Source organism: Penaeus monodon, unplaced genomic scaffold, assembly GCF_015228065.2.
Source record: "Penaeus monodon isolate SGIC_2016 unplaced genomic scaffold, NSTDA_Pmon_1 PmonScaffold_545, whole genome shotgun sequence".
NCBI classification, from domain to species: Eukaryota; Metazoa; Arthropoda; class Malacostraca; order Decapoda; family Penaeidae; genus Penaeus; species Penaeus monodon.
Window position 1 is genome coordinate 28,126 of NW_023660385.1, and position 12,500 is coordinate 40,625.

At 31.3% G+C, this 12,500-nt stretch overlaps 1 protein-coding gene across 1 annotated transcript in view; it reads left to right on the top strand.

Moving 5' to 3' along the window:
• Positions 1 to 286: 286 nt before the first annotated feature.
• The window catches only part of LOC119571198 (calpain-B-like), a 28,151-nt gene continuing 15,937 nt past the window's right edge, over positions 287 to 12,500 (top strand). The window contains exons 1-3 of the mRNA XM_037918611.1: positions 287 to 358; positions 1,918 to 1,960; positions 9,494 to 9,629. Of these exons, the coding sequence (XP_037774539.1) occupies positions 354 to 358; positions 1,918 to 1,960; positions 9,494 to 9,629 (184 nt within the window). The 5' untranslated portion in view covers positions 287 to 353. The remainder of the gene's footprint in view (positions 359 to 1,917; positions 1,961 to 9,493; positions 9,630 to 12,500) is intronic.

Here is a 12,500-nt window from a genome sequence, read left to right on the forward strand (position 1 = left end):
CCGAAGGAAGCGAAATTCATCCTGAGGGTGTTCTCCGAGAAGGCTAATGAATGGAGTGAGTTTGGTGGTGGGGAGGGGGAGGGGGGGAGGGGGAGATAGAGGGAGAGAGAAGGAGATAGAGGGGGAGGAGAGAGAAGGGGAGATAGAGAGAGAGAGAGAGAGAGAGAGAGATAGAGAGAAGGAGATAGGAGAGAGAGACAAGGAGATAGGAGAGAGAGATGGAAGAAGAAGAGGAAGAGAGGAGAGAGGCGAAGGGACGGGGAGGGGGGGAGAGAGAGAATGTTCCCTCCACCTTCGAACCGAACGAAGAAGGCGAATTCATCCTGAGGGTGTTCTCTGAGAAGGCCAATGAAATGGAGTGAGTTTGGTGGTGGGGGAAAGGGGAGTGAGTTTGGTGGGGGAAGGGAGAGAGAGAGAAGGGCGATAGAGGGAGAGAGGAAGGAGAATAGGGGGAGAGAGAAGGAGATAAGAGGGAGGGAGGGAGAGAAGAGGGAGATAGGGGGGGGCAGGGAGAGAGAGAGAGAGAAGGAGATAGAGGGAGAGAGAAGGAAGAAGAGAGAGAGAGTGAGAGAGAGAAGGACGGGGAGGGAGAGAGAGAGAATGTTCCCTCCACCTTCGAACCGAACGAAGAAGGAGAATTCATCCTGAGGGTGTTCTCCGAGAAGGCCAATGAAATGGAGTGAGTTTTGGGGGGGTTGGGGGAGGGGAGGGAAAGGGGGGAGGGGGGGGGAGGGAGGGGGGGAGGAGAGGGGAAAAAGATAAAAGGGAGATAGGAAAGGGGGAGAAAATAGGGGGGAGAGAGAAGGAGATAGGGGGAGAGAGAAGGAGATAGAGATAGAGAGAGAGGAGATAAAAGAGAGGGGGGGGAGAGAAGGAAGGGGAAGAAAGGAAGGGAGAAAAGAGGGGGAGAGAGGGGATGAGAAGAGAGGGGGAAGAGAGGAGAGAGAAGAAAAGAGAGAGAGGGGAGAGAAATGGTTCCCCTCCACCTTCGAACCGAACCGAAGAAGGCGAATTCATCCTGAGGGTGTTCTCCGAGAAGGCCAATGAAATGGAGTGAGTTTGGTGGTGGTGGGGGAGGGAAGTAGAGAGGGGAGGGAGGGAGGGAGGGAGGGAGAGAAAGAGAGAGAGAGAGGGGAGAGAGGAGAGGGAGAGAGAGGGAGGGGAGGGAGGGAGAGAGGGGGGGAGGGATGGAAGAGGGAGTTTTTTGGGGAGGAAGGAGAGGGAGAGAGAGAAAGGGGAGGGAGAGGGACGGGGAGGAAGGGAGTGAGTTGTGGGGATGGGGAGAGGGAGATGGAGAGATAAGTAGTGAGAGGAAGAGAGAGAGGGAGATGGAAGAAGAAAGAGAGAGAGAGAGAGAGAGAGAGAGAGAGAGAGAGAGAAAGCAGAAGGGGGAGAGAGTGAAAGAGGGAAGAGGGAGAGAAAGAAAAAAAGAGAGAGAAAGAGAAAAGTAAAAGAGGGGAAGGGGGAAGAAAGAAAGAAGAGAGAGAATAAAGAATTAGAATGTTAAAAATTCAATTACTTGAAATTGGTAAATGAAATAAACAGAAATAAAGATAAAAATAAAATTAATAAATAAATAAATAATTTAAATTTAAATTTAAATTAGTTTAAAAAAAAAATTTTAAATTTAAATTAAATTTAAATTATTTAAATTGAAAAATTTAAAAATTTAAAAATGAAATTAAAAATTGATAAAGAAAAAAGATAAACGTAAGAAACGAAAATAAATTTTTCAAAATTTTTAACGTCATTTTAATAACAATTTTTGATTTTAATATTTTTATTTTCATATTGATTTTAAGAATTTTTAATTTAAAGAATTTTTAATTTTCAATTTAATTTTAATTTTAAGAATTTTTGATTTTAAGAATTTTTAATTTTCAAATTAATTTTAATTTTTAATCTTCATTTCCGCAGAGAAAACGACGAAAAAGTCGGACTTGGCGAAGTTGACGAAAGGGTAAGTGAAGTAAATTGAATAAATGGATAGATAAGAAAGAAAAGAAAAGAATATATATTTATATTAAAAAAAAAATTAATAGATTATATTTAAAAAAAAAATTATATTATATTATATTTTTATAATATTTTTTTATTAAATTTTTATATTAAAGCAGAGATTAGATTTTATTAATAAGATCTGTGTAGGTTTTTTTTTTTTTTTTTCCTATGTGGCTTTGCCTTTATTTTTCTCTCTCTCTTTCTCGATTTTTCTTTCTCTTTTTTTTTCTCTTTTTTTCTCTTTCTTTTTTTCTCTCTCTCTCTCTCTCTCTCTCTCTCTCTCTCTCTCCTCTCTCTCTTCTCTCTCTCTCTCTTCTCCTCCTCTCTCATCTCTCTCTCTTCTTTCTTCCCTTCTCTTTTTTTTCTTTCTCCTCTTTTCTCTCTTCTCTCTTGCATCCTTCTTTTCCTTTTCTTTCTCCTTTTCTTCTTTTTTTTCTTTCGCCTCTCTTCCTCCTCCTCCTCCTTTCCCCTTTCCTCCTCTTCTCCACTTCCTTCCTCCTGCCTCTTTCTCCTTTTCTTATCTATATTTTCTCTTTTTAATCTTCTCTCTAACCCTTTATCATCTTTCTCTCTATCTCTCTCCTCTTCTCTCTCTTCTCTCTCTCTCTCCTCTAGCTCTTTTCTCTCTTCTTCCTCTCTCTTTTTCTTCTCCTGTTCTCTTCTCTTTTCTGCCTTTCCTCTTCCCTCCTCTTCTCTCTTTCAACTCCTTCTCTTCTCTCTCCTTCTCTCCCTACTTTCCCCTTTCCTAACTCTCTCTCTTGCTCTCTCTCTCCCTCCTCCCTTTTCGCTCCTCCACCACTCTCCTTCTCGCCTCCCCTCCCATCCTTCCCTCACCACCCTCCCTTTCCCCTCCCTCTTCTCTCTCCTCTCTCTCCTCTCTTCTTCTCTCTCTTTCCCCCCCCTCCCTCCCTCTCCCCTCTTTGTCCCTCCCCCACCCCCTCTTCTCCTCCTCCTCCTTCCTCCTCCTCCCCCCTCCCACCCTCTGCCTGTTTTCTGTCCTCTTCCTCCATGCCCTCCCTTCCTCCCTCCCCTCCTCCCTCTCCCTGTCTATCTCTTTCTCCACTTTCCTCCTTCCTCTTTGTTTAATATTTTTTTTATTTTTTTTCATTTTTTAAACATTTTTATCATCTTTCTCTCTCTCTCCCTCTTCCTCTTTCTCTCTCCGTCTCGCTTAAGCATCGAAGGAGAAAAAAAACAAGTATTCAACTAATAGCGTTTATTGCGAAATGGGTACGTCAGTTTCATACATCATTATTTTACGTAACTTTTGCACATGTAACAAAGAACACATACATTTTGCACATGTAACAAAGAACACGTACGTTTTGCACATGCAACAAAGAACATGTACGTTTTGCACATTTAACAAAGAACACGTACGTTTTGCACATGCAACAAAGAACACATACGTTTTGCACATGCAACAAAGAACACGTACGTTTTGCACATGCAACAAAGAACATGTTTACCTGTCTCCTACGCACATGGCAGAGGCACGTGGATGTGTATGTATGTTTGAATACAAGCATGTAATACATGTTTTTGGAAATGCATCTTTGTCCATATGTATAAGAATGCATATATATATACATATATATGTATATATATGTATATATATATATATATATATATATATATATGCATATATATGTATATACATATATACACCCATGCATGTGTCACTGCGTGTCAGATGTAAGGAGACAGGCATGTACGCACTCACATGCACGCACATACATACATGCATACATATACATACGTACATACTTAGGTATGTACATAATACATACATATATACATACATACATACATACATACATACATATGTACATACATACATACATACAAACACACACTTAAAACACACACACACACACACACACACACACACACACACACACACACACACACACTTAAAAACACACACACACACACTTAAAAACACACACACACACACTTAAAACACACACACACACACACACACACACACATACACACACACACACAGACACACTTAAAAACACACACACACACACACATACACTTAAAAACACACACACACACACACACACACACACTTAAAAACACACACACACACACACACACAACACTTAAAAACACACACACACACACTTAAACACACAACTTAAAAAAACACACACACACACACTTAAAAACACACACACACACACACACTTAAAAACACACACACACACACACACACTTAAAGAAACACACACACACACACACTTAAAAACACACACACACACACAGACACACACACACTCACAAACGGACACATGTATGCAAGCACAGACATAATAACAGGCACTTAGCACATATTGTACAGTGGATCCTTCTGATATAGACAGGCAGAATTATACATTAATTGTATATTTCATTAGAAAATGCTGATCAAGAGTACATACACTCCAAAGATTAACTAGCGTACGAGGTGCTTTCCAGATTTAAAAGTCACGAGAGGATAAAAGGGATCGAAATATAAAAAGGACGAAAATATTAGTAAATATTAGTAAATATTATTAAATAAATAAATAAATAAGTAAATATTAGTAAATATTATTAAAATATTAGTACATATAACTCAAAGTTCAACTACTGTACATTCCAGATTTAAAAGTCAGTAGAGAATAAAAGTTGTCGAATTATAAAAAAAATATATATATAGTACGAGGTACTTCTCATATTTAATGAGTAATAGTACATGTAACCCAAAGTTCAACTACTGTACTTCTCAGATTTAAAAGTCAGGAGAGGATAAAAGTTGTCGAAAAAAAAAAAAAAAAAAAAGATATAGTACATATAACCCAGAGTTTAACCACCGTACGAGGTGCTTTTCAGGATAAAAGTCGTGTCTCGTAAAACTCCACAATTAATGATACATATTATGCGAAATTCCATGCAATATACGTGTTTCATGTTTCATATGCCTTTCATAAAATAGAGTTTATCCATGTTTGGTTACAAATTTCACGAAATCACGTCTTTCATAAGATAGCAATGCACCTGGAAATGCTTTAGACCCCGTTGCTCGTGCCTGTTCTATGTGGATCTACTGTACACATTTTCGTACACAAGAGATTGGTTCGAAGTACGTGAAAAGGGGTTGTTAGTCTTTCTCTTTCTTCTTCTCCTCACTCATATCTCTGTCTTTCTCTATAATCCTCTGTATCCTCCTCATGACCTCCTCCTCTCCCATTTCTTCTGTTATCTCTCTTCTCTCTCTCTCTCTCTCCATTCTCTATCTTCTCCTCTTCTCTCTCTCTCTCTCTCTCTCTCTCTGTCTCTCTCTCTCACTCGTGCTCTCTCTCTCTCTCTCTCTCTGTCTCTCCTGTTTCTCTTTGATCTCTGTGCTCTCTCTCTTCTCTCTCTCTCTCCTCTCTCTCCTCTCTCTCTCTCTCTCCCTCTCTCCCATTTTCTCTTATCTCTCTTTCTCTCTCTCTCTCTCTCTCTTCTCCTCTCTCTCTCTCTCTCTCTCTCTCTCTCTCTCTCTCTCTCTCTTCTCTCTCTCTCTCTCTTTCTTTCTCTCTCCCGCCCTCACCTCCTGTCTCTCTCTCTTCTCTCTCTCTCTCTCTTTCTCTCTCTCTCTCTCTCTGTCTCTGTCTCTCTCTCTCTCTCTCCATTTTCTCTTTCTCACACGTTCCCACAATGCACACAGGGCGAGGAGGAGGGTCGGGAAAGAGGTAGGTGGCGACGAAGCAATATATGGCCTGCATATATTAATTTATATTTTTGTATATTAATTTATATATTATATATTTAGTGTGATTTTTTATGACTTAGTGTGATGTTTTTATGTCTTTCTTGAGGTTTATTTTATATATTGTTATGGTTTGCGTGGTTTTGTGATTATTTTTGCCTTTTATGATTTTTATGATTTTTATGAATGAGTTATTGTGTTTTTTTTATATATAAATATATATTTTTTTTTTTTCCTCGTCATGAATTATTTGTATTTTGTTTTATTCCTGATTTATCACGTCTTTTCTATGTTATTTTATTGTCTTGTTTGATGTTGTTTCACACCTTTTCTACGTTATATTTTTTTTTATTTATTTTTTTATTCTCTCTGCTTCCTTTTTTTTTATTCCCATGTTGTTTATTTTGAATTTATCACGTCTCTTCTACGTCGATTTTTATTATCGTCTCTTCCTCTTCCTCCTTTTCTTAAATCATTTTTTCTTCGTAAATTTCTGGAAATTTCTCCTACGTCTTTTTTTATTATCTTTTCTTTCTCCTCTTCCTCTTCTTCCTCCTTTTCTTAAACCATTTTGTCTTCGTAAATTTCTGGAAATTTCTTCCACGTCGTTTTTTATTATCTTTTCTTTCTCTTCCTCCTTTTCTTAAACCATTTTGTCTTCGTAAATTTTTGGAAAGACTATAAATTTTGGGTTAAATTTTTTTTATATAACAGAATGATTTTCTTTTTCCTTTTTTTTCCCCTTAAATACATATAATTTGAATAACTCTTTTTTTTTTTTTTTTACCCTTAAATAAATATATATTTAATAACTTCCTTTTTTTTTTTTTTTTTTTTCTTTTTTTTTTGTATGTGATTGCTGTTATTTCGTTATTTGCTAACTTTCATGATTATTTTGATCATATTTTTTACTAAATTGATTACGATTGACAATATCAGTCTATCTATCTATTTCTCTATCTATCTTATCAATATATATGATCTTGAATATATCTGTCTGTCTATTTATCTATTTATCTATCTGTCTATTTATCTATCTGTCTATTTATCTATTTATCTATTTATCTATTTATCTATCCATTTATCTATCTATCAGTATTAAATGATAAGTTGATAGATATAGATAGATGTTATTGACTATATCTATTATTATTAACTATCTATTATATATCTGTCTATATATCTATTTATCTATCTATATATCTATCTATCTATCAATCTATAATGATAAGTGGATAGATATATCTATATCTATCCACTGTATCTGCCTGTCTATCTGTTTATCTATCTTATCAATATATACGTGGATATAGATAGATTTTAATGGCCTTATCTATCTATCCATCTGTCTGTCTATCAAGATAAGATAATAGATAAAGATATGGATATTTTAGATTATATCTATATGTCTGTCTATCCATCTATCTATCTATCAACTTATAGTCATAGATATAGATATAGACTTGTTATATATATTTATATGTATATCTATCTATCTATATATATATCAATATATGTATATATTTATATCTATATCTATATCTAACTATCTATCAGTGGAATGTGGAAGTGCTCTCCCCCCCTCAAATTATTATCTATCATCTACCATACTATCTATCTACCATACTATCTACCATATTATCTATCATCTACCATACTATCTATCTACCATACCATCTACCATATTATCTATCATCTACCATACTATCTATCTACCATACTATCTACCATATTATCTATCATCTACCATACTATCTATCTACCATACCATCTACCATATTATCTATCATCTACCATAACCCAATGGCATATGGTAGTTTTCTTAGGTCACGATTACTTTTAAAATACCATTTCTAAGGCTACTGTCTGGCCATTGACACCATCAATCTATCCGGCTATCTATCTATCTGTCATCATATAGATAGATAGATACAATAGATGTTACTAAAGAAATATTACTAATAGTTAATATCTGATACCCTATGTCTGGCTGTGGACACCATCAATCTATTCATCTATCTATCTATCTATCGGTCGCCGTATGATAATAGATAGTGAGATGTAAATAGATGTTACTGACTATATCTATTAGTCTGTCCATCAGTTTGTCTATCTTTCAACATTAATGTAATGGATATAGATATTAGATATATAGATATATTTTATGCCCCCCAGTCTATCCGTTAATTCGTCTGTCTCTTATCTATTTATCTATCTATATATCTACTATCTATCTATAGCTAGTTAAAGATAGATATGATTAGACTTCAAAATCCCTCATTGGCAACTACTACTACTGTGACTACTATTGCTACTATGACTACTGTTACTAATACTATGACTACAACTGCTATTACTATTAGTACTATAACTACAACTACTATTACTATTACTACTATAGATATAACTACTACTAATACTGCTACTAATATCACTACTATTATTATTATTATTTCTATTACTACTACTACAAATTATGACTACTCTTACCAAGACTATGGCTGCTATGACTGCTATAACTACTATTACTACTATGACTATTAGTAATAGTAGTCATAGCAGTGATAGGAGTAGTAGTAGTCATAGTAGCATGAATACTATCACTGATAGGATCAAAATCAAAGGCTACATATATCTATCTATTTATTTATCTGTCTATCTATCTATCTGTTTATAGACACATACACACACACTCATATATATATATATATATATATATATATATATATATATATATATATATATATATAGTATATGTATATATATATATATATTTATTTTTTTTTATATATATATATATATATATATATATATATATATATATATACATATATATATACATATATATACATTTATAAATACATACATACAGACATACATACATATATGTCTGTATACATAGGTACACACATATGTGTGTGTGTGTGTGTGTGTGTGTGTGTGTTTATCTTACTCATGTGAATATTGCAAAAAATGCAATGCAATATTTTTTTCCCCACTTTCACCCATTAAAAAAAAAAAAAAATCTATACACCTACATACAAAATCTAAGTATTTTTATTAATATTTTTTTTTTTCACTTTCACCCATTTAAAAAAAAAATCTATACACTTATATACGTACAAAATCTACATATTCTTATATATTTTTTTTTCCACTTTCACATATATATGTACAAAATCTACATATTCTTATAAATATATATATATACGTCTAGGATCAGTATATATATTTATATATACGTCCTATATATGTACAAAATCTACGTATTCTTATAAATATATTTTTTTTCCACTTTCACCTATTAAAAAAAAAAAAATCTATACACCTACATATGTATTTTTATAAATTTTTTTTTTTTCCCACTTTCACATTAAAAAAATATATATAAACCTATATATGTACAAAATCTACGTATTCTTATAAATATATTTTTTTCCACTTTCACATATATATGTACAAAATCTACATATTCTTATAAATATATATATATACGTCTAGGTTCAGTATATATATATATATATATATATATATATATATATATATATATATATATACGTCCTATATACGTACAAAATGTACATATTCATATAAATATATATATAGTCTAGGATCAGTATGTATATATATACGTCCTATATACATATAAAATCTAAGCATTCTTATGAATATATTTTTTTCCACTTTCACCCATTAAAAAATATATATATATATATACACCTACATACGTACAAAATCTACGTAGTCTTATAAATATATATATACGTATAGGTACAGCCGGAGGACGAAATCCAGGCAGCCGAAGCCGACGACAGGATCCGCAGTTTCTTCCAAAAAGTGGCCGGCGAAGATTTGGAAATCGACTGGAAAGAACTACAGGACGTAATGAACTTTGCGTTGAAGAGAGGTACGGTTCATTTTTTTCTTTTTTTTTTTATTCTCTTTCGTTAATTTGTGATATGGTTGTTGTTTTTTTTCCGGTGTTGGATTTCTTGGATATTTGTGGAAAGGGGAAGGGGAATGATGCAACTGTTGCAGATTGCAATATGCAATCTGCAATATATAATCTGCAATCTGCAATATATATTTTAATATTTTATATTTTGCAATATATATATAATCTGCAATCTGCAATATATATTTAATATTTTATATTTTGCAATATATATATAATCTGCAATCTGCGATATATATTTTCCATACATACATCTGCAACTGAATTGCAAAGGGGAATGATTGGTTAGGGTCGTGTCCCCCAGTTTTCTCTTCGTATTAAACGGATTTTCATGATTTCAATATATACGTATTTTTGAGATTTGAATATATAATTATTTTCATGATTTGAATGTATACGTATTTTTGAGATTTGAATATATACGTATTTTCACAATTTGAATTTATATACGTATTTTCATATTTTGAACATAAAGGTATCTTCATGTTTTGAATGTATTTTCACGATTTAAAAATATTTTCACGAATATGTAATTTTTTTTTGCTGATTTTTTTTACGTTTTACGAGAAGAGAAAATTTGGGGGTCGCATTGCAATTTTTCTCCTTTTCATCAAATATTCATATTGCATCCTTTTCTTTATTGAAAAAGGAGCCATATCTATATATTTATAATCTATATTGCTAATTTTTCTAAATTGCTTTCTATATTGCTAATTTCTGAGTATTTGTTATGCCATAATTCGTCACTCTAAATTTTTCGGAATCCGAATTTAAAATTTTTAAATTTTTTTTTCAAAAATTCGTCACATTAAATTTTTCAGCATCTACATGTTTCAACACGTTTCTGTATCTGATAATCAAAAATAATTTTTAACTCTGATTTAAAAATTATTTTTAATCAAATTTGTCTTGTAATTTTTCTTTCCTCTGTTGCTGTTATTTCGTTTATATCGTTATTATTTTTTTTATTTACAAATCCATCGGCATTTATCAAATGTACTTTTAAGGTATATACAAGTTTGCAGATAAATAGCAAAATTTGCAAAATAATATTATGTATGTAGGAAAGAAATATACAGATATATATTATTATGGTATTTTTATACATATATATATTTATATATATACATATATATATAAATTCACATATATATCTATATATATATATATATATATATATATATAATTATATATATATATATATATATATACATATGTATGCACATATATATATATATATATAGATATATATATATATATATATATATATATATATATATATTATATGTTATGCATGTGTGTATATATATATATATATATATACATAATATATATATATATATATATATATATATATATATATTATATATAAATGCATAAATATATATGCATACACATACACACATGTATGTGTGTATGTATGTATGTTTGTACACTCATACACACATTTTTACAGATTATTTATGTGTGAAAAAAGAAGGGGAGAGAGAGAGAGAGAGAGAGAGAGAGAGAGAGAGAGAGAGAGAGCGAGAGAGCGAGAAAGAGCGAGAAAGAGAGAGAGAGAGAGACAGAGAGAGAAAGGTAGAAAGAGAGAGAGAGAGGGAAAGAGAGATAGAAAGAGAGAGAGAGAAAGGTAGAAAGAGAGAGAGAGAGAGAGAGGGAAAGAGAGATAGAAAGAAAGAGAGAGAGAGAGAAGGAAAGAGAGAGAGAAAGATTTTTTTTTCTTTTCTTCTTCTTCCCAAATGAAACAAAAAAGGATTAAACCACTTTATTTTCGCCTCTTTTTCTCCAACAAAATGGCGTCTGCATCTTCGCGTTCCTGAAAAAAAAAAAAAAAAATGCCGGAAATACAAAATATATGTAATAATGATACGTATTTAATATATATTTATATTAAATATATGTTTATTGTATATTTTATAAAATTTTTACTGATTTCTCGGCACAGATCTGGGTAAGGGAGATTGATCGCTCTTTGTCGTACACAAAGCACATTAAGACAATTTTTTTTTGTTTTTATAAAATTTTGAATTTTTTTGTTTTTTTATATTTTAGTTTGAATTTTGAGTATATTTTTGTGATTTTTGAAAATGAAATTTTATTAATTTTTATGAAGAAATTTTAATTATTAAATTTTTTTAAATTTTTATTTTTCTGTTTTTATTTATTATGTTTTCTTTTATTATTATTGTTATTATTTTTTTTTACGAATATACATTGAATTCAAACTAAAGTTTTATTTAGGTTTAGATAGATTTTTTTTCTTTTTTTTTCTCCTTAAAATTCTGTCTTTTTTTCTTCAAATTCTGTCCGTTTTTTTTTTTTCTTTTTTCTTTTCTTTCTTTTTTCTTTTATTTTCTTTTTTCCTTTCTTTTTCTTTTATTTCTTTCTTTTTTCTTTTCTTTTCTTTTTTTCTTTCTTTATTTCTCTTCTTTTTATTTTCTTTATCTTTTTTCTTTTCTTTTCTTTTTCTTTTTTTTCTTTTCCCTGTTTTTTGTTCTTTATATTTTTTTATTATATTTATTTAGATAAATTATTTTTTCTTGATAATTTTTTTAAATTTTATATATTCATATATATTTTTTCATTATTTTTTTTCAAAATTATTATTTTTTAATATATATATATATTTTTAAAAGTAATATATATTGTAATATATTTGGTTACTGTATCATTATATTTATTATTATTATTATTATTATATTTTTTATTATTATTATAATTATTATTTTATCATTATTATTATATATTATTACATTAAATATATAATATATATATAATGTGAAAATATATATGTATATCTTTTACATATATATTTTTTTT